At 40.0% G+C, this 20,806-nt stretch overlaps 1 protein-coding gene across 26 annotated transcripts in view; it reads left to right on the forward strand.

Annotated features, from left to right (window-relative positions):
- The window catches only part of rims1b (regulating synaptic membrane exocytosis 1b), a 172,185-nt gene that overhangs the window by 130,480 nt on the left and 20,899 nt on the right, over positions 1 to 20,806 (forward strand). For 7 of the 26 annotated variants that reach the window (XM_079684247.1, XM_079684236.1, XM_079684256.1 and 4 more), the window contains 7 exons: positions 2,850 to 3,003; positions 8,767 to 8,883; positions 9,657 to 9,719; positions 14,517 to 14,636; positions 15,252 to 15,341; positions 17,331 to 17,408; positions 17,862 to 17,927. In XM_079684247.1, coding sequence (XP_079540373.1) covers positions 2,850 to 3,003; positions 8,767 to 8,883; positions 9,657 to 9,719; positions 14,517 to 14,636; positions 15,252 to 15,341; positions 17,331 to 17,408; positions 17,862 to 17,927 — 688 coding nt within the window. Of the gene's footprint in view, positions 1 to 2,849; positions 3,004 to 8,766; positions 8,884 to 9,656; positions 9,720 to 10,287; positions 10,366 to 14,516; positions 14,637 to 15,251; positions 15,342 to 17,330; positions 17,409 to 17,861; positions 17,928 to 19,699; positions 19,814 to 20,806 lie in introns of all 26 variants that reach the window. The other 19 variants (XM_079684237.1, XM_079684241.1, XM_079684254.1 and 16 more) reach the window with 18 other exon arrangements.

Here is a 20,806-nt window from a genome sequence, read left to right on the forward strand (position 1 = left end):
ACACAAGCTCAGATCTTTTTTCTACCTTCATACTGGAACTTCCTCCCTGCTGAAATCCGTAACGCCCCTCCTCTGAACATCTTCAAATCTACCCTGAAAACCGATCTGTTCACAAAGCCTTCCAACATTAACTTCCATTTCTGCCCCCTGTTTTATGTTTTGTCCTTATATGTTTCCTTGTTAAGCGACCTTGGGTTGATGAAAGGTGCTATATCAATTAAAGTTATTATTACTATTATTCACATGATATGCGGTAAAACGGTGCTGCCCGACTAGATAAAAGCGCTACTCTTGTGTCGGGCACCGCTCAAAATTGTTGCAGAGCAGTGTGCTCGAAGTTCCTTTTATTTCACCTTGGGCCTCGTTTACCGTGCAACCAATCAGATGAGAGTTGAATGCAGTGGCGAGCCGAGACTTTTACGGCCCCTACACACGGCGGCTTGCGTTGTCGCTTGCCGGCGGGGGGGGCTGAAACTCGACCAACAACCAATCACATGAATCTCCTGCCCCAGACACACAAGCACGCGGTTTGATTGGCTAGAGCTTGTACTGGCATATGATTTGATTGGCTGATGCCTCCGTCGAGGCGGCAAAAGTAGAACATTGCTCTACTTTTACAGCGAGCACCGCGAGAGAAGCTACGCTTTGCTCCCACAATGCAGTTCGACGAATCATGACATCACCCCATTCAAAGTGAATGGGGTGAAGTCACCCCATTCAAAGTGAATGGGCAGAAGCGTTGAAGCGGCAACGCACGCCGTCGTGTGTAGGGGCCGTTACACCTAGAAATCCCATTGCTTTTTTGTCGAGGGAACCCATGCGCAGCTTACTTACGGGTTTTAGGACGCCTCACTGCACCACTATATACACATGCATAAACTTCACAGCGGGCGGAACTTGACATAAAGTCCGCGAAAAATAAAGCCCACCCATTTAGAGGGAAGATATGATTGGTCAATTGTACTGTAATTTGACATTACTCTCTCGTTCAGCTACTATAGCGGGCCCTCTGCATTTACAGCTTGACCACCAATCAGCTCATATCTCACATAACTCGCAGAGACGAGCTTCTTTCATTTAACCCTTCACATTCAAACAGAAACTCAACAGGCAGATTCGAAGGATTTACTTCTTTGGAAATGTTATTTTAAATACAATTAAATCAAGTTATTTTGGTAAAACCAATGAAAAATATAACAAAAATATATATATTATTTTTGTTATGTTTTCCAATATTATTAGAGAGGGCCTAGTGGGCCCTGACGGCTCGCCACTGGTTGAATGTATAGCATAGGGAGGTAACCACATAAACAAATCTGCTGTGTTGAACGTAATGCTCTGCGCCCAACTGCAGTGAGCAAAGAGCAGAACGCATATCATGTGAATGCAACTTTATACACACACTTGAAATGAAAAGCTGTGCTCTTTAGGAAGGGATAGCTTTATGTGGAAATGTAAAAAAATAAATAAAAAAGGATGAAAAGGATATGCATACAGGATAAATCCCAAAAGAGATGCAATGATGTAGCCCAGAAATACAGTAGTGACAATGATAATGTAATAGTCTATGATACATATTTAATGTACATTAACACAGAAATATATTGACATAATAATAATATTATAAATCTGGTTAATGTTATGTTCCAAATTGGAGCTAATTTAAACTGCATGTTGTGCTTTTTAAAGAGAACAGATGTTTTTTACCAAATTGTTACCAATAGTTTTTATGTACACAGGCTTGTACCTTATCTTTCTTTATCAAAAAGACACAACATTTCTGTCAATGTTGCTGGTTTTTATGGTAATCAATCAATCGGGAGGGTTCCAAACATTAGGATGTGTTTTTAACTTTATCTTTGCAGAAAACAAAAGACACCTTTCCGCTTTCACCCGCTGATCTCAGGTCTGACAGAGTCACTGCAGAAACAGTGGCCGTTTCTCAATCGCGAGGATACTGGCTTGGTAGTTGCATACTTGCAAGTCACTTCCTTCAGAAACGAAGCAAGTATACTTCCAAGCCACGGCTTCGGAAAACAAAGAAGAATGGAACAGGCTAACAAGTGTGCCACTCTCTTTAACGGTTTCAACATAAACTGTACCGAAAATAAATACCTCACGATGTCTATCTAATTATGAACTTGCTTTACTTTCACGGAACACATTTTTGGTGATAACAAATGCAACAAAGTAACATATTTACCAACACATGTTCTACGCCACTACATACTTACATTTAAATGTGTGCTGCGCTGCGTCGGTTCAGGTTCAGCCATTCTCCGCAAGGGTTTTTGAAATTGGTCCGTGCGCAAAGCATTGTGGGGATTTGAAGGACGCGAAGTCTACCCACGTGCAGCCTCGAAATTACCCCCAAACCAAGGACGTGGCCTCGGTGGAATTCCAAGTATGCTGGAGATTGGAACAGTCCTTCGACGGCACTCGATGACGTAGTATCCTTGAAATATTGGCTTGGAAGCCAGTTTCCTCGCGATTGAGAAACGGCCAGTCAGTTACTCAGGCTAGCTCACATGACCTGCTAACCTGTTGCCTGTAGAACATCCTGATGTGATGTTTACAGTCTGTAAGATAATGGCATCTCTAGCCGTAGTCACACTGCTGGTCCATCCTAATCAGAGGACACGCAACTAATGTCTGTATGTGTGTGTGTTTCTGTTTCTATGTGTGTATCTATGAATCAACACTGTGTGTGTGTGTGTGTGTGTGTGTGTGTGTGTGTGTGTGTGTGTGTGTGTGTGTGTGTGTGTGTGTGTGTGTGTGTGTGTGTGTGTGTGTGTGTGTGTGTGTGTGTGTGTGTGTGTGTGTGTGTGTGTGTGTGTGTGTGTGTGTAGGTGCAGAGCGTAACTCCAGGGAGAGAGAGCGGGGCAGTACGCTCGCGGTGCCGGATCAGCAGCGGGCCGTGCAGCACCGCTCCCGCTCCGTGTCCCCCCACAGGGAGGACTCCTGCAGGGCCCGCTCCCGCCCTGCACACGTGCCAATGCAAAGGTCAGTGCACCTGCCAGAGAGCTGGGGAACTGTCAGAGTGGTGTCTGTGGGGACAGTGTTCATCAGCACTATCCAGTATCTGAAGGGTAGTCAGTAGGGTTAGTCATGTGTTGTCAATAATGTAATAGTGTTTCACTGCAGAGCTCCAGACTTGGCCCGAAAATGGCATGTGTTTATCATGCTTCTTTTAGAATAATTGACTCTATAGTATAGTGTGCAGTGTATTTATTAGTGGTGTCAATCTATTTAGAAATTAATCACAATAATAACCTGTGATTAATCCTTATTAAACATTATGTTTACAATGCTAATATTTACTTTTTGTGAGGAGATAAAACAAATACACATGGCAATTTGATTAATTTGCATTCTTTTTTAATGGATAAAGGTTTCAAGATCAAGCGCTGACGCGTTGACAGCCCTAGCATTTACTTAATTGTTTTTTTTGTGCTTGACAATTAAAATAATTGACTAAAGGGCATAGATATATATAAATCAACCCAGTCTCACGGCATTTCGTGTTATAGTCACAACATTTAATCTATTGATTCGTGTTCGCCAACACGATTTTCCCGATTTTAAAAGCAATGTATTTCTATTGGTAGTATGTTTCGTGCCTGCAGCACGTCGTTTTGTCCTCGGGTCTTGGAAGACCGGAACTGTGTGGTTCATAAAAACTTGTTCTTACTCAATATCAAGCCGCGATTGTTGTTTTTATTTTAAATCGTATAATGTCTGAGTTTTTTTGTCGTCTGCGAGGAAAAGAAATGGGGCTCAGAGCCTCAGAATACTGAAATCTGTATTTTTTTTAATCTTTTTTTCCTTCTAATTGGTTATTCTTTTCTAAATAACACACTGTTATTTACTCAACAATAACACACAATTATCCTTGTTTTTATTTATTTGTTTGATTCCATAATCTCGGGCTTTTTTGGCGTCCGTCAGGAACTGAATTTCAAAATAAAAATAACCGGAAACAGACGTAGCATCATTGCGATACACAGCCACTGAACTGATTACCCAAGATCCTCAGCTATGGTTTAAGCTCGCTGATTGGATGTTTTAGCCGTAATGCATGTAGGGATATGGTGTTCATGTCATATCAAATCAGAAAAACTTAAAAAAAATAAAAAATAATACTTTATTCCGAGTGTTTTTGCTGTTCTCTTTGAAAATCATCACATAACGACATTGTAATACACGGTTCGGCTGCATTACATATTACAGATCTGCTGTAATTCTTTATTTATAGAGCCCTGATGAGAAGACCTTTGAAAAAACTGGAAGAAATGCCGCCGAAACTGAGTACTTGACGTGGATCATAAATATATCATTATATTAATTAAACAAAATCTTCAATTTATCTTCACACAATACGTCTCCTAACAGTATCAACACTAATTCGGCTGACTTTTACATTTGATCTAATTCGTAGATAGGTTATATTTACACCAGCTGATATAAAAGCACTTGTTGTTTTTAAAGATATTACTGATTTTCTTTGAATATAAGAATGTAAATACTGAGTCTGAAATAGTATAGCAATATGCTGTAAAATTATGGGAAAACATGAATAAAACTACACATCTTCAGATGTTGTATATACATAAATGTCCTACACTAATAATACAAAGTTATTATGGCTGTGTGTACCGCCTAGTGGTTAAAGCGCGTTATTGAATTATTGTTTTTATGTGTTATATATTTGATTAAAAAATATTAAGAGTACATACTTTCATAGGGGGAAAGTAGAAGGTCAATGATAGCAATATAGAATATAAAAAATCAAGAAGATACTATAAGTGATCTCTACAATAAAACATTTTAGTGCAGGATGTACAAAGATATTAATAGGAGGATTTGCAAAACAGTAAAACGAATTAACCTTTATTTAAACATTAAATAATAGGTCTTCTTTTAAATAAGAAAAAAGCTTTGGGGGTATCAAAAGATAAATATTAAGCCTGACAAAGTACTTAACGTCTAATATATTGCTTTCCTGCAATGTTAACTATGTTGAAGCACTTATTTTAACTGATATTATACATATGAATTATACTCTTATGGATGTAGATATGAAATGTGCAGAATTTGACAGTTTAATGGTGGAGGTATACACACATATTGATAGATGTCTTGTAATGCACTGTTGAGGAACCTCAGCTGTGACCCAAGTTTTTCATTCATTGCATAACTACAACATAGTTGTGTGTATGATATGTCAATAAACCTTAGAAAATCTTGAAATCTTGTAAGGCATGTGCAAAATAGCCATTATACAGTCTTTAATTAACTATTAGTAGGGAATAACGAGTCATGAATATACTTTATAACTCGTTTCCATTCATGTCAATTGCAGATAAATGTTTAGTCTTCTCAAGCACCAACTATCAGATATCTCTCCTGATTGTTGGCACTTGACAATCACCTCCCCTGAATTTTACTCAGGTGTAACTAAAGTCTGATTTAAGGGTTGTTTATATTTCACATCATTAATCAGAATCTGCAAAGTAACTCAAATAAATGTAGTGGAGTAAAAATACCAGGTTAAACTCTGAATTGTAGTGGAGTAGAATTACAAAGTAACAATGAGCTGTCATGTGGGTATATATCAGGGGTCGGCAACCCCTGGCACGCGTGCCAGCATTGGCACGCGGCACCGTAACCAGTGGCACACTAGGAATAAGTGGAATAAGTGTGCAAAAATATTTAAATTGTATTTTCGGATCCTGAACGAGACCGCCGCCAGAGCGCGTCTCCCCGTTACCTGCCATGCACGCAACACAGCCCCGTTCTCTTTATCTCCAGGTGACTTTCTGCCGCTTTCCTCCGTGGTGCAGTGCTGATCGTTTCACCACGGAGAAAAGCACTTCACTAATTGCAGTACCCATAAGGAGCTGTACAAATGTCGCAGTTTTTGCGTGGCTGTGTATTTAGTTGAAAGCCCAGTGGCGATCTGCTCATCTCTCATCGAAATAATATGCTACAAAGGGGCGGTCTGGCCATCTGTGTGTTGAACTTTCCTGTCGGCTCCCAGACCGTAGTCGAGGAGGGAAGAAGCAACAAGCTTCAGGTTCAATAACCCACTTTAGCTTAAATGACTGGAGAGAGGCGAGCTCTTCTTAGGAGGCCGTTGCATTTATTTAGCTGTTCTTCTGTTTCACAAAATACATCACAGACCTCTGTTTTTCTGCTGCCTCGTTTTACTTTCAGAAACAAACACACGTTCCCTCACTGTCGCTCTACCATCCACACACACACATGCACAAGCCACACCCCTCTTTCTCTCTCTCTTAAAGGGACAGCGATCTCATCTCACTCTGCATGACCCTAATATCATAGCATGTGTGTTCTGGAGAATCACAGAACGGACGATCGTCGTTATTATTATGCCGTTTAAACCAATTATTTAAAAGTGTTTGTTAAATTCGACATCATGTAAGTTGCGCTGACAGGTCCACACACTGCTTCCCCGCAGCGAGGCTCCCCCTGCCCTCCTGCTGATAGTTCGCTCCTCGACCCCCCCCTCCCCCCCCCCGTTGATAATTCTCGATCGTTGGCACGCTGATAAACATTTTTTTTTTAAATGGCACTTCATATCAAAAAGGTTGCCGACCCCTTGTATATATTAATGCAGCGCAGGACACAAACGATTTTCACCCATTTATTAATTATATGTTTTACATTTGATAACACCAATGTGTTTAATACTGGCAACTTCTAATTGTGGGAAAAACGAGAACGTTCAGTAGAGACGTCCCATAGAACATTTTGCAAAACACAATAGCCAGCATGTGTAGTTCTGGGGGGGGCGTTAGATTCCAGTTTTGGATAGTCTGACGTGGTTTCGTTCCATTTCAAACAGCTGTTTGACGCTCGGCGTAACCTTGGCGCACTGCCACTCCAACATCCAATCCCAGAGCTTGAACATTAATCAAGGGGACAGTAGTCCTAAACAATAGCTGGGGATTATGGGTAGTGTAGTGTCTTCGGTCTTCCTAAACACAGAAATGTTTTTCGGATTTCATATCGCATTAACACCATATCCCTACATGCATTGCGGCTAAAACATCCAATCCACATTTAAACCATAGCTGAGGATCTTGGGTAATCAGTTCAGTGGCTGTGTATCGCAATGATGCTCGAAATGTCCCTTATAGGCCTAAGTCTGTTTCCGGTTATTTTTATTTTGAAATTCAGTTCCTGACGGACGCCAAAAAAGCCAGAGAGTATGGAATCAAACAAATAAATAAAAACAAGGATAATTGTGTGTTATTTGTGAGTAAATAACAGTGTGTTATTTAGAAAAGAATAACAAATTAGAAGGAAAAAAAGATTTTAAAAAATACAGATTTCAGTATTCTGAGGCTCTGAGCCCCATTTATTTTCCTCACAGACGACAAAAAAAGTCAGATATTATACGATTTAAAATAAAAACAATAATCGTGGCTTGATATTGAGTAAGAACATGTTTTTATGAACCCCACAGCTTCCGGTCTTCCAAGACCCGAACGGACAAAAAGACGTGCTGTAGGCACGAAACATACTACCAGTAGAAATACATTGCTTTTAAAATCGTTCTGTGTGACACGAAAAAAAGGGGAAAATCGTGTTGGTGAACAAGAATCAATAGATTAAATGTCGTGACTATAACACGAAATGCCACGAGACTGGGTTGATATAAATATAGTAACACATATCCATATGTCTATACCACATAACCTCAACGAATAAAACCAAAGTCAAGAGTAGGACTTTATTTCTTGATACATATCTTTAATTTATAAAGTTATGCTAATATTTTTGCAAAATGCCATTCGCACAACAAAAAAGACGTGCAACAAAACAAAGAAAATAAAGCTAAAGAGCTAGTTAGCATTGCTAGCTTACCTTATTAAGCAAACTCATAGGTAGTACAAGTTATTTACTGCTTCACTTTACATTACGCTAAAGCTATAAGCTACAATTTCATTAAAAAATATTAGGGTTGTATAGTTTACTTTGCAATGGTATCCTGAGGATCCTCTCTGGCGAACACATTTTCAGATGTCAGTTCCATCTCCATGCTTGGGCCTTATCCTGGAGTTCTAAAACTAGGCCCTTCTTGTAGATTCTGAGTTGTTATGATGTTGGCAAAGGGAATATCCCTGTAGAGCTTCACATACCCATATTGATTACATGTCCAAATACTTGACATTTTAGCTTTTTTCAGGGCTTATTGTGTGGTCTACAACAGTCTCAGTCAGTGTGAGTTTTTATGGTACAGTTGCCCCTGACACAGAACTGATGCGGCTTGTTAACATGTATTTATTAAGACTTTTAATCATCCAACTGTATAGCCTGATCCCTACCAAGTAATACATATCTGTGTTTATGGCTTTGGCACATATTGTTGGCAATGTTGTTTACTGTTATTCCCGCTAAAGCAGCCAAATATGTTCAATGTTGTGCTTTTAACACATTTTGTTGTCATTGTGATTTATATAATTCACAGATTTTGTTCTCATTTTCAAATTCTAGTTAGGCTCATTATATATAGTTTTGACCAGAGTCAAGGGAAGAACATCGGGCTATCTGTATTTCCCATCATTTTTTAAATCAAATAGTTTTGCATACATTCATTTTGAGTCAGCTAAATCATAAGTAAGAACATAATGCTCTTAGTTATGATTTAGCTTCAGGTTTGTTACAAATCACAAAATAAGATCCATACCACTTCTGAAAAACTCAGTATATTGTATATAATATTTTTGTTTCCTTCAGGAGTCTGGATGAGATCCACCAGAACCGCCCCCACTCCCACTCCCCCTCCCGCTACCACGACTCCCACTTAGAGCACCAGCGCTCCGGGGACTCGGACTACGAGTACTCTGAGGACAGGTAACCTGCTGCTGGGGTCTGTGGGGATTATCGCTCCTGTGTTATAGTTTACTAAAACTAGTGTAACATGATTGGATCACATTGGATCATTGTTCGTAAAACGTAAAAATACTCTGGCAGTGTTTGACAGTAACAAGGTACATATACTCAACTACTATACAAAATATGAAAATAAAAAAGACGAAGGCTCCAGACTTTTTCAATCTACTTTGAAAAAGATGCTCTATGAAGCGACTGAGGCTCTCTGATGCTGCCTCAATGCTTTTGTCATGCAGAAAGTGGCCATGTTTAAATCTGAACTGGGTTGGAAAAACAATAGATACTGGATGGATCTTTGATCAGGTTCTTTACACACATAAGTAAATCCCTCAGTTCAGGAGAAATAAGGCTTTTAAATGCCTTACTTAAGGAGGAAACTTAAAGAAGACTTTTGTGCAACCGGCCACTCTTCTGCAATGTGTAGAAATAAAGTTCCAAAATGCACTTGTGCCATGACTTTTTGAATAGTTTGTATTTTCCATAAAGGCTGAACCCTGCTTTGGTTAATCAATGTGTGTAATGTGATGTGGCCCAACCAGTTCCTACTAATCCTACTAACAGTGTGAAATTAGTCATTGGAATATGAATGCAGACTTGATTGAAATCTCAGAGTTATGATTTCCTGGTTTCTCTCATTCATAAATTCACTTTACCTGTCTGAGTTGCCATCCTTTTCTGTTGTGTTTCCTCTGGGTTGTTTCTCATATGTTCACCCATCGTCATGGCAATGACAGTGAGGTCCAGGAGATGCACAGGTCTATCCGGGGCGGGAGTGCAGAGTGCCTGCACACAAACAGGTAACAAAAGAAAGAAAGAAAAAGAAAAGAAACACCCTTCAGCTTATTTTGATAGAATATGCCGTTTCATCATCTTCATCATCCTCACTATACTTTAACACCTCCATGTTAACACTCCTAATGTTGATTCATGTGTTGGTTTAATGGACTGTAGACACTGTCTGCTTTTTTGCAAATGCATGAACCCAACGGATCATAAAGTCATGATTGACTATTGACCACAACTGTGTCTCACACACACACACACACACACACACACACACACACACACACACACACACACACACACACACACACACACACACACACACACACACACACACACACACACACACACACACACACACACACACACACACACACACACACATACACAACAATGATCACTGTGTGAGGGGATTACACACCTGCTCAGTGGCTGACCTTAAAGAAAGGCAAAGCTCTTTTGATTAATTTCATTTATCCATTTGTTTGCATTTTGTATACTCACAGGAGTTGTGTATTTCTTCCACTATTTTTGTTTCCTTGTCTTGCTTTACGATGCATGATCTCCCCATCGTACCACCAGGGGCGTATGTAGATACAGCAACACACTACCCCCCAAAATGCCCCTGTTAGTAAACGGTATCCATAAAGACATTTACAGGTAAGCGCTCAGCGTGAAAGGCAGTGTTGCGTTCCCTTCTCTGTGCCTCTCCAGCTTTTCCATCTGTGGAGTTGGTGGGTCATTTAGTTGCAGCAGTGTTCTCCCTCTGCAATAAATGGCCGTGTGTCTCCCAGAATGCTGTGCTGCTTGTGCTTGCTTTGGTCCAGAGTGGTAAATGCTGTGTTGCTTTCCCCTCTGTATTATTCAATCCTTTCAATAGTGGTGTGATCACATTGTACCCCATCACACCTCACCACCTCCCCAAACATATCAGAAGTTTCTTGGATTGAATGAAGTGCCAATAAAGTGTTGGGTTCACAAGCTTGGATGATCACACATGCATGCTAATCAACAAGGGCATCATTTTGAGAATAGTTTCTTTTTTATTATTAGCTGAATCTCGATCTGCAATTTCATCCAACCTTTAACACAACTCAATTATTCAAAACTGATCACTGCATTTCTGCTGCAGTCGGTTACTAGTCAGGCTATAAAGTGGTGCCGTGATGACATACTTTTGTAGGCTGACCTGCAAGTTAGTGTCGCTAGAGCTCCTTCGACAAAAAGCAATGGAGTTTTTACATTGGATTTTGGATATTGTGGACACACGTTTATAATACTAACATGTGTTTAACAGAATAATCTCCCATATGTTTATTTTTAAAGGATAAATGCAATCACCAGAAGTTAGAAGCTAACAAAAAAATAACATCTTCATGTCATCACCTGTAACTAGAGTCACATTCGTGTTTGGCGTGATGATGTTTCGTAATCTCATTTAGTCACTTGTTTGCAACCATTATTTCTAAGACACACAGAAAGCTGTGGGAATCCAGCAGTGGGGTATTTACTCACATATTTTATGTGGTGGAACAAAATGTGACAATCCATAGTCCAAACCACAGATCTTATTTCAGGCATTAAACCACAAATACTTTCAAAAAGCTGGAACTAGAAGTAGTACAATGCTAAATCATTTAGTTTTTAGGACTCATTCCTGAAACCCTTTAAAGTACAGCGATGCATACAGCTAGTTTAGCAGGCTACCATTTTCAAAAATGTGATTTGGTGGCAGGTTTGTGCAGGCTGTACTTGTGTCTCGCACCTGGCCTCAGACCAATCAGAGCTCTAGAGGGCTCGGCTAGCTTGGCACCTCTTCCACTGTAGTACGAGAGACTATCAACCATTTTTGGTAATGGAAAGCGAAAAGTGTGAGTTTAGTTTAGTAAAGCTGTGCTGTACCATGTTGCAACAATTTCAACATAGGGCGACTGTGGCTGTGAGGTAGTGTGGTCGTCTTTCAACCAGAAGGTTGTGGGTTCGATCCCAGCCCATGCAGTCAACATGTCGATGTATCCTTGGGCAAGATACTTAACCCTGAGTTGCTCCCGATGGCATGGCCAACGGTGTGTGAATGTTAGGTCCTAGAGTAAGGTACACTGCTCTGTATGAATGGGTTCGAATGGGTGAATGACATGTAGTATGTAAAGCGCTTTGAGGGGTCTTAAAGACTGGATAAAGCGCTATATAAGTACAGTCCATTTACCATTTACCATTTACATAGAAAAACCCAGTTTCTCTCTCTTTGTTCCCCCTTGTTGTTTTATGTTAATGAAGTTACTGGAGTCCTGGCATTTGAGTACATAGTGATATGTATACTCTTATTTCAGGTCTTATAACCACAGGCAGACCTGCTGTTTGAGCAATTTCCTTTTCCTCTTGTCTGCTCTAATCCTTTTCATGGCACTCCTATACATATTAGATCTACAGTACTGTAGCTAGGTTTCCTCGCCACGTGGCGCCTAGCCGGCCTTTTCTGTAGATTGTGTTATATAATCAGCATTACATGTAATCTCCCCATATATGTGTATGGGGTCAATCCACAGGGAGGGCAGGAGGAACCGTGGCTACACTTACATAATGAATTCCTCACTGTGAGGTCAGACAGGGCGATGCACTTTCTGTTGTCATTTGCTGTGTGTGTTGGTTCTGGGGATCACCACGATCCATTTATTTTTTGACAAGTATTTTAACTGGCATTTCATTTTTACAGCCAAGACATTGCAAAAATGTAAAGGAAAAAAATACATAGGTTACAATAAATAAATAAAATGTTATATACAGTGGGGCAAAAAAGTATTTAGTCAGCCACCAATTGTGCAAGTTCTCCCACTTAAAAAGATGAGAGAGGCCTGTAATGTTCATCCTAGGTATACCTCAACTATGAGAGACAGAATGTGGGGAAAGAATCCAGGAAATCACATTGTAGGATTTTTAAAGAATTTATTTGCAAATTATGGTGGAAAATAAGTATTTGGTCACCTACAATCAAACAAACAAACAAACAAACAAACAAGATTTCTGTCTCTCACAGAACTGTAACTTCTTCTTTAAGAGCTTCCTCTGTCCTCCACTTGTTAACTGTATTAATAGCACCTGTTTGAACTCGTTATCAGTATAAAAGACACCTGTCCACAACCTCAAACAGTCACACTCCAAACTCCACTATGGCCAAGACCAAAGAGATGTCAAAGGACACCAGAAACAAAATTGTAGACCTGCACCAGGCTGGGAAGACTGAATCTGCAATAGGTAAGCAGCTTGGTGTGAAGAAATCAACTGTGGGAGCAATTATTAGAAAATGGAAGACATACAAGACCACTGATAATCTCCCTCGATCTGGGGCTCCACGCAAGATCTCACCCCGTGGGGTCAAAATGATCACAAGAACGGTGAGCAAAAATCCCAGAACCACACGGGGGGACCTAGTCAATGACCTGCAGAGAGCTGGGACCAAAGTAACAAAGGCTACCATCAGTAACACACTACGCCGCCAGGGACTCTAATCCTGCAGTGCCAGACGTGTCCCCCTGCTTAAGTCAGTACATGTCCAGGCCCGTCTGAAGTTTGCTAGAGAGCATTTAGATGATCCAGGAGAGGATTGGGAGAATGTCATATGGTCAGATGAAACCAAAATATAACTTTTTGGTAAAAACTCAACTAGACGTGTTTGGAGGAGAAAGAATGCTGAGTAGCATCCAAAGAACACCATACCTACTGTGAAACATGGGGGTGGAAACATCATGCTTTGGGGCTGTTTTTCTGCAAAGGGACCAGGACGACTGATCCGTGTAAAGGAAAGAATGAATGGGGTATCGTGAGATTTTGAGTGACAACCTCCTTCCATCAGCAAGGGCATTAAAGATGAAACATGGCTGGGTCTTTCAGCATGACAATGATCCCAAACACACCGCCCGGGCAACGAAGGAGTGGCTTCATAAGAAGCATTTCAAGGTCCTGGAGTGGCCTAGCCAGTCTCCAGATCTCAACCCCATAGAAAATCTTTGGAGGGAGTTGAAAGTCTGTGTTGCCCAGCGACAGCCCCAAAACATCACTGCTCTAGAGGAGATCTGCATGGAGGAATGGGACAAAATACCAGCAACAGTATGTGAAAACCTTACAAGACTTACAGAAAACGTTTGACCTCTGTCATTGCCAACAAAGGGTATATAACAAAGTATTGAGATTAACTTTTATTATTGACCAAATACTTATTTTACACCATCATTTGCAAATAAAGTCTTTTAAAAATCAGACAATGTGATTTTCTGGATTTTTTTGTTCTCATTTTGTCTCTCATAGTTGAGGTATACCTAGGATGAAAATTACAGGCCTCTCATCTTTTTAATTGGGAGAACTTGCACAATTGGTGGCTGACTAAATACTTGTTTGCCCCACTGTATATATATATATATATATATATACACACATTTTGAATAATGTTTTAATAATTCAAAAGGGAGAATGAATGAGAATGAATGAATAAAACACATGTCAATTGACACATGAAAGCAGGCGCGTTTCTAATCTAAGGCCTGTATTTTTTTGATAATACACCCTTTTTACCTAGCAAGAACTTTAATTTTATACTGTGATTTTATATGAAACCATATTAGATGTCGTACCATACTGTCTCCTCCTATAATTTGCAAGAAGATTGCATACTTTCATGCATTTTTCCCCCTTTGCTCTTTTCTTTTTGTCTTTTCTGATCATTTCTGTAACTTGCATGTGTCATTTTTCTTTTCCTTTTGCATTCCTTTTGCATGCGGGTCTTTGCCCTCCTCTCATGGGGCATGACCCGTCTACAGCTCCACTCTCCCAGCATGCCTAAAGAGCAAGCCCCCCCACAGACAGGAAGTGGGCAGCACCATGCCTCGTAGCATTCTTACACACCGTGTGCTCAGGTTCACTGATGAGGTCACGGTTAGGTAAGAACACGCCCACTTCACGCACCTCCCAACCTTTTCCTTTCTCCCCCTTTTTCAACGCAAAGCAGAGGCTTAAGCATGTCCTGGCAGAGCATTAAACAAAACTCCTAAGCCCTCGTTGCCATCCGTGTGAGGCTGAAAACATCGTGCAGTGTCATGCGATGAACAACCATCTGTTGAAAGTGCAGCATGACGTGACAAACGTACAGCTGTATGTAAATGCCCCCCTCCCCCCACTTACAAGCAATCCCTTCTCCCACATAGACCTGGTTCCCATGGCAACTCACCAACCTTCCATCTGAGTGTTTGGCCGCAAGGAATGACTGGCTATGAAAAATTGGAGATACAGCATCAGAGCCGTTACATGTTACTGTCTGATGGCCTTCCATCCTCTCTCTGCCCCCTCCCCCCCCTGCATCTCCTTTCCGCCTCTTCACCCACACATTTTGGCACTTTCTCCGCATTTTCTTTTATCTACCTCCCACTCATCATCCTTTTTTCACATTATTCACTGTCTCTTCTCCCAACTCTGCTGCTCCCGTCCTCCGTCCTTGTACATCTTGTCTCCATCTCTATTCTCTCTCTCCTCTCTGCTGCCATGTTGTGGCGGCGCAGCGACCTGCAGCCGCAGCTGGACAGAGTGAGGAGTTCCAGCACAACATGTCTGAGACCAGACAACAACTTTCACTCCCCTGACAGAGACAGGTATAAAACAGAAGATGAACATACTTTTTGAATAAATCGAGTGGAATTAACTTGCAAGATTCTGATGTCACAGAAACTATGATCTTAGACTTTGTGTTCAGTGACAGCTTTCAAATCAGTTATTTTTTAGACTGCATGAATCATCTGACATTTTGAGTTTAGGATGCTGCATGTCTTCCCCAGTCCATGTCATGTGTCCCTGTCATACATGAAGGAATTTGCCATAGTACACTTACATAGAGAAACACCTACCTAATGGTTGAATTTGATTTATAAAACGATTTAATGGTGTTCTGAACATATCTTTAAATAATGACACATTTGTGTAGAGATACATGAGAAGAACGATACCACTCTTCTGTCTGTAAATAAGCTGCAGCTAACCGCTAACTTAACTTAGCACAAAGACTAGCAACGGAGGGAAACAGCAAGCCTGGCTGTTTTTAAAGGTAACAACAACCCACAAATTGTTGTTTTGGGTTTTTCGTATGGACTAGACAAATGAAATAGAATAGAATATAATCGTTTAATGCCATATACATGTACAATGAGATAAATAAATGCTTCTCCCTTTCAAAAGGTACCATCAAAACAAAAAACATCACAACATAAGACAACAAATACACGCAGCATACATACTTAGGAATAAGGAATAAAGTGCAGTAATTATTTCCAGGGGTATACAAATAAAATCTATAATGTAATAAATAATAATAGTAGGTATGTAAATGTTACAATAATAATAATGATATATATGTATATAGAGTCACATTTATTTCATATGCTGGATGATTAAGAGGTATGACTTTCAGGTGTTAAGAGCAATGATGGCTCTTGGGAAAAAACTGTCTTGTTGGTTTTGGATTTGATACACCTGTAGCGCGTGCCGGAGGGCAGCGGGTGGAGCAGGTGAAAGCCGGGGTGTGAACTGTCCTTGACATTGTTTTTGGCTCTACTAAATACAACATTTGTAAGCTTAAAGGAATATTTCTGAACATTTGAAACAGAGTTGTATGAGCTACTTATCCATAGTCAATGTATAAACTACTGAAAATGGCAATGGGGCCCCTCAAGTCTGAAGCATAATAATATAACTTCAGGAGCTCAGTGAATTGTGCTTTATTTAGAACTTTGTTGCCGCTTTACCTTGCTGTCAGATTACCCAACTATGATCTTTTCAAGGCCACCAGACTCCTTTGTCTAAACCAGTAATGTTACCTTCCAGAACATGGGAGTTTGTGGTCTGCCACTGCCATGATTGGTTAGTTTGTGTTATCGAATGACTTTGGTATTTTAAAGGGTTAGTTCAAATACACTTTTATGTCACACAATTACACAAACAAACTAACCAATCAAGGCAAACGTAGTCCAGCTACCCCCATATTCTGGGAGGTAACATTACCGTTTTGTTTTATTTATTTGAAAAAAGATGGATAAATAGTTCCTTGTCAGAAAAGTTTGGTAAAACAGAAACGATAATCTAAATATAGTGTACACTTACACAGACATTGATTATATGTGTAACGACGCGCTGACCACCATTTATTGGATGTTATACACCTACGCTTTCTCCAACAATTTGAACCATCTCTTCAGGAATGCTGATAGGTGGATTTTGTTACCTACAGAAAGCACCAGGTCTCTTTCCCTCTCAATGTCTATTCTAAAGTAGGTGTTGATTATTTCATGCGACTCCCAGCAAGAAACAATTAAATGTATTTGCCAATTAGTCTAAACATTGCTTACAATAAAAATATGAACTATAACAAATGTAAGTTCCAGCACAAGTGCATGCTTTGCTCAGATTTCTAGCATTATTTGAAATGTACGATGAGACAAATCAAGCCAATTCTTTTTCCTGACATTATGCCAAAAGATTGAAAGAAAAATTGACAGTTTCAAAGCCTTGACTGTGCCTTTACTTACTAACAATCTCTCCTGGTGTTCCTACCTCGGGATGCTCCCCTTCCTTACCTCCCGCCCCTCTAGGTGCTCCAACTCTTTGCCCCGCAAGATTCCCCCAAGCCCCAGGATCTTAGTAGAACATGTGAACCCTGAGGAGGACAGGTATACCAGGCCTGCTCTCCCCAAATCACTTCGCTACAGCTCTGCTTGCCTGCTCTATCCTAAAGCCTACAGCACATTCTGAATTAATTGCGTTGCCCAGATCTTATGTTGATTCCTTCCCCTGTAAATATGTGTGATCCAAAGCTGTGTAATCCCTCTTTTATTCTGCCACACCTGCCCTTTCTGCTGAGCGCTTTTCCCCCACTTCTCTGGCTTGAAAGTGCTTTCTTTACTGTAACACTGTTGCTGGCCAGAAACAATTCACGGAATGTGCCATTTCCAGCTAAATTGCTTTCTCTAAGCACAAAAACCAAACCTCAGCTTAAGCCTTTTACATTATATCCAACACATCAGTCAATATTCAGTTTTGCCATTATGTGGGTCATTCTCCATATTGTTTTTTTTTTCTTTCTTCCTCTCTTTCTGTCTCTATGATTGCTGTTTGCCCAACAGGCAATGTAACAACTCATCAGGTCAAAACTGTCAAAGGGGCAGCAAAAAAAGTCTGGAAGGGGACAGGTAAGATCATTCATTTATTCGGTCATCCATCCTCTCACTGTTTCTAAGCTTTTCTCACTAACCCTAACCCTACTGACACTTAGTAGGTTTGTAGGGGCTCGAACTTTGTGATGTTTGGTTAATATGGTTGATATGAACCTATATACACTCCATTAACTCTAATTAGGAAGCCACAGTCAGCTATTTTGTTAGCTTAGCTTAATGTGGTGATTAGAAACAGCTAGCATAACTATGCATGGTCTGTCGATTATGTGATACACCAAGGGTCAAAATATTTCCCAATTGGACGAAAGCCAATCTGTCCACAAGCATGTCAACCCAAAAACAAACAGATATAGCTACTATGGTAACTGCATGTCTCAACGTACTTGCTATTCCTGGTTACCTTTGTTGGTTGGATTGGTTGTTCTTTGGCATGAGGAGTGAGTGCGTAGGAATAATATTGTAAGCCAATCAGAGGCAGAGTAGGGCGGGCCATCGGAACAATATACGTTGTTTTCTCGCATCCTGTCTGACAAACAGACTTTCTGTCCAATAAGATTTCATTTTGAAATAATAGAGTGGTGCAGTGTTGACATATTTTTGTAGGCCGCTCCGGAAGTATGCAAAGCAAGTTTTCTCTTGATAAAATGGGTTTGTTTCATTGGATTTTAGCAGGATAATCTCCACATATTAACAGCACTTTTATGATTCTTGAAACGTAAATATAATCATCAGGAGTAAAAGGCTAACGCTATTAACAAACTGCATCATAGATGCATGGCTTCACATCCCCACTGCTGAGCTAAAGGTGGCAAATGTTCGGCGTGATGAATTAACTATCTAATTTAGACGCTTGCAACCACCGTTTTTAAGACACATAGAAGCGTGCTGTGTTTACTCATGTTAGTTTGTCGTAGAACAAAACGTAAAACTGTGTCTGTGTTAACTACAGACCTTATTTCAGGCCTCTAACCAAAAACAAATTTAAAATAGTTAACCTTGAAACATGGGAACTGGAAGTGCAAAAATGCTGACTTATTTCCAGGGCACCACTTTATAGGCCTTAGGAACAAAATATATATTTGCAACAGCTCCTGTAAAGCTTTATGGGGTTATTAGCTTTCCACATTTGAATGGACATTCACAAGTTTGTATATCTGCGGAATTATAGCAAATGCCATTTTACACCCAAGAATACATCCTATATAAAATATTTTGTTCACCCTCAAAGACCAATTAGAATATCTGTATTCAACAGTTCAGGTCAATGTCCAATCAGGATTATTGAAATTGAGATTCATCCTTTCCTGATACAGTGGCACTGTTGATTTCTTATGGAGTTCACAAAGTAACTCAGACATGTTCAACTTCTATTGTTATTAAGTCAGGAGCACCTCAGGGTTCCATACCCTTCACATTTTATTCAGTCAATTTTAAAACTGAAATGGTTAACTTTTTGGTCTTCCCGTAAACCCATCCTACACCTGTTACTGTCTACAGTATACACACAGATTGAACAAAGGTCATCCTTTTATTAGATATTTTCTGAGGCCGCTGCTTTATCTCATGCCATATTATTGGATAATACAGTTTGCTGCAGTATGGAAGCAGTGCATGCCACAGTCTTTGACTCCTGGTGTGCTGCACTCTCTTTTCATCAGGACTTCTAGACAGTCCTAACACACAGAGCCCCAAAATGCTGAACACATGTTGTTTTATTTTCATATGATTTAATCTTGCTTTATTTATCAAGTGTTATATTTTCATTTATTTTTATTTGCTGATGGCAGTCGTATCCAGCCCACCTCTATCCTGAGGGGTAGTAGGGGGAGAGGGGGCCCTCTGAGGCCCTTTGGTCAGACAGTCTTGTCTGGGTCCTGCCCAAACTCACCGCGGCTAGACAGGTGCATGCTCCAGCTCCTGTACCCCCCCCCTACCCCCACTGTGCTGTCCTCTCTGTAAATGTCACATCATGAGTGTGATGACATACTGTATGCAGCATGCACACATGGGAACGTCATACCTCAACAAGCAAAATGATGTTAAAATTCCAAGATCTAACTATAAAAAACAACAGCGCCCTGTTAGCCAAGGTACAGTAGGCATGGAAATCTATAGGTGTGTGATAAGTCACATGACTTGGACTCCTGTCATACTCTAGTAAAAAAAAGGAAAATACTTTAGACTTGATTTGACAAAATAAAAAACAACAACTTGCAACTTCTGTTGGACTTTAACACCAGTGACTCGTAACTTGAGCCTTTTGAATTAAAAATCACAGATCAAAACATGTTTTTCTCTTGATTTCCTGAATCAACTCAATAACGCTTTTCAATCCAAACAAGTCGAAGCATAATCCCCGGACCCATTTTGTTTGGAACGATCTTTTGTGATTGGCAATCATGTTGGATTATGGGAAATCGTAATTGTAACTATTGATGTTAACCATTCTTCCTTCAGTTTCCCAAAGTCCCACAACTTTGCGGAGAATGAATGCAATGTATAACTATTTAAAGATTTATGTTTATACAACTTTTTTAAGACTTGATAAAGATTCAATCAAAATCTATCTCTTTTTATTTATTAAGTGTAAGTATAGATCAAATATTTGCAGCAGGATTTTGTAGTTTGTGCAACATGAAACGAGAATACATTTAACAACATCATCAAAATGATACCAAAGATAATTTAGTTTGAAACTCAAGTACAAAACAAAAAAAACATTAAAATGGGTGCAATATGACTTGATTAAGAGGCATGACCTTAGAATGAAGTCCTTTTCAAACGATATCTTCCCTCCTCTAAACTGTCAAATATGAATCTAAACATTATGTTAAGGTTGGATATATAGAATTGCTGCAATACTGTGTCCAACACACTCAGTGCCACTCCTCTCA

The sequence above is a fragment of the Notothenia rossii genome, assembly GCF_949606895.1.
Source record: "Notothenia rossii genome assembly, chromosome: 1".
Lineage (NCBI taxonomy): Eukaryota > Metazoa > Chordata > Actinopteri > Perciformes > Nototheniidae > Notothenia > Notothenia rossii.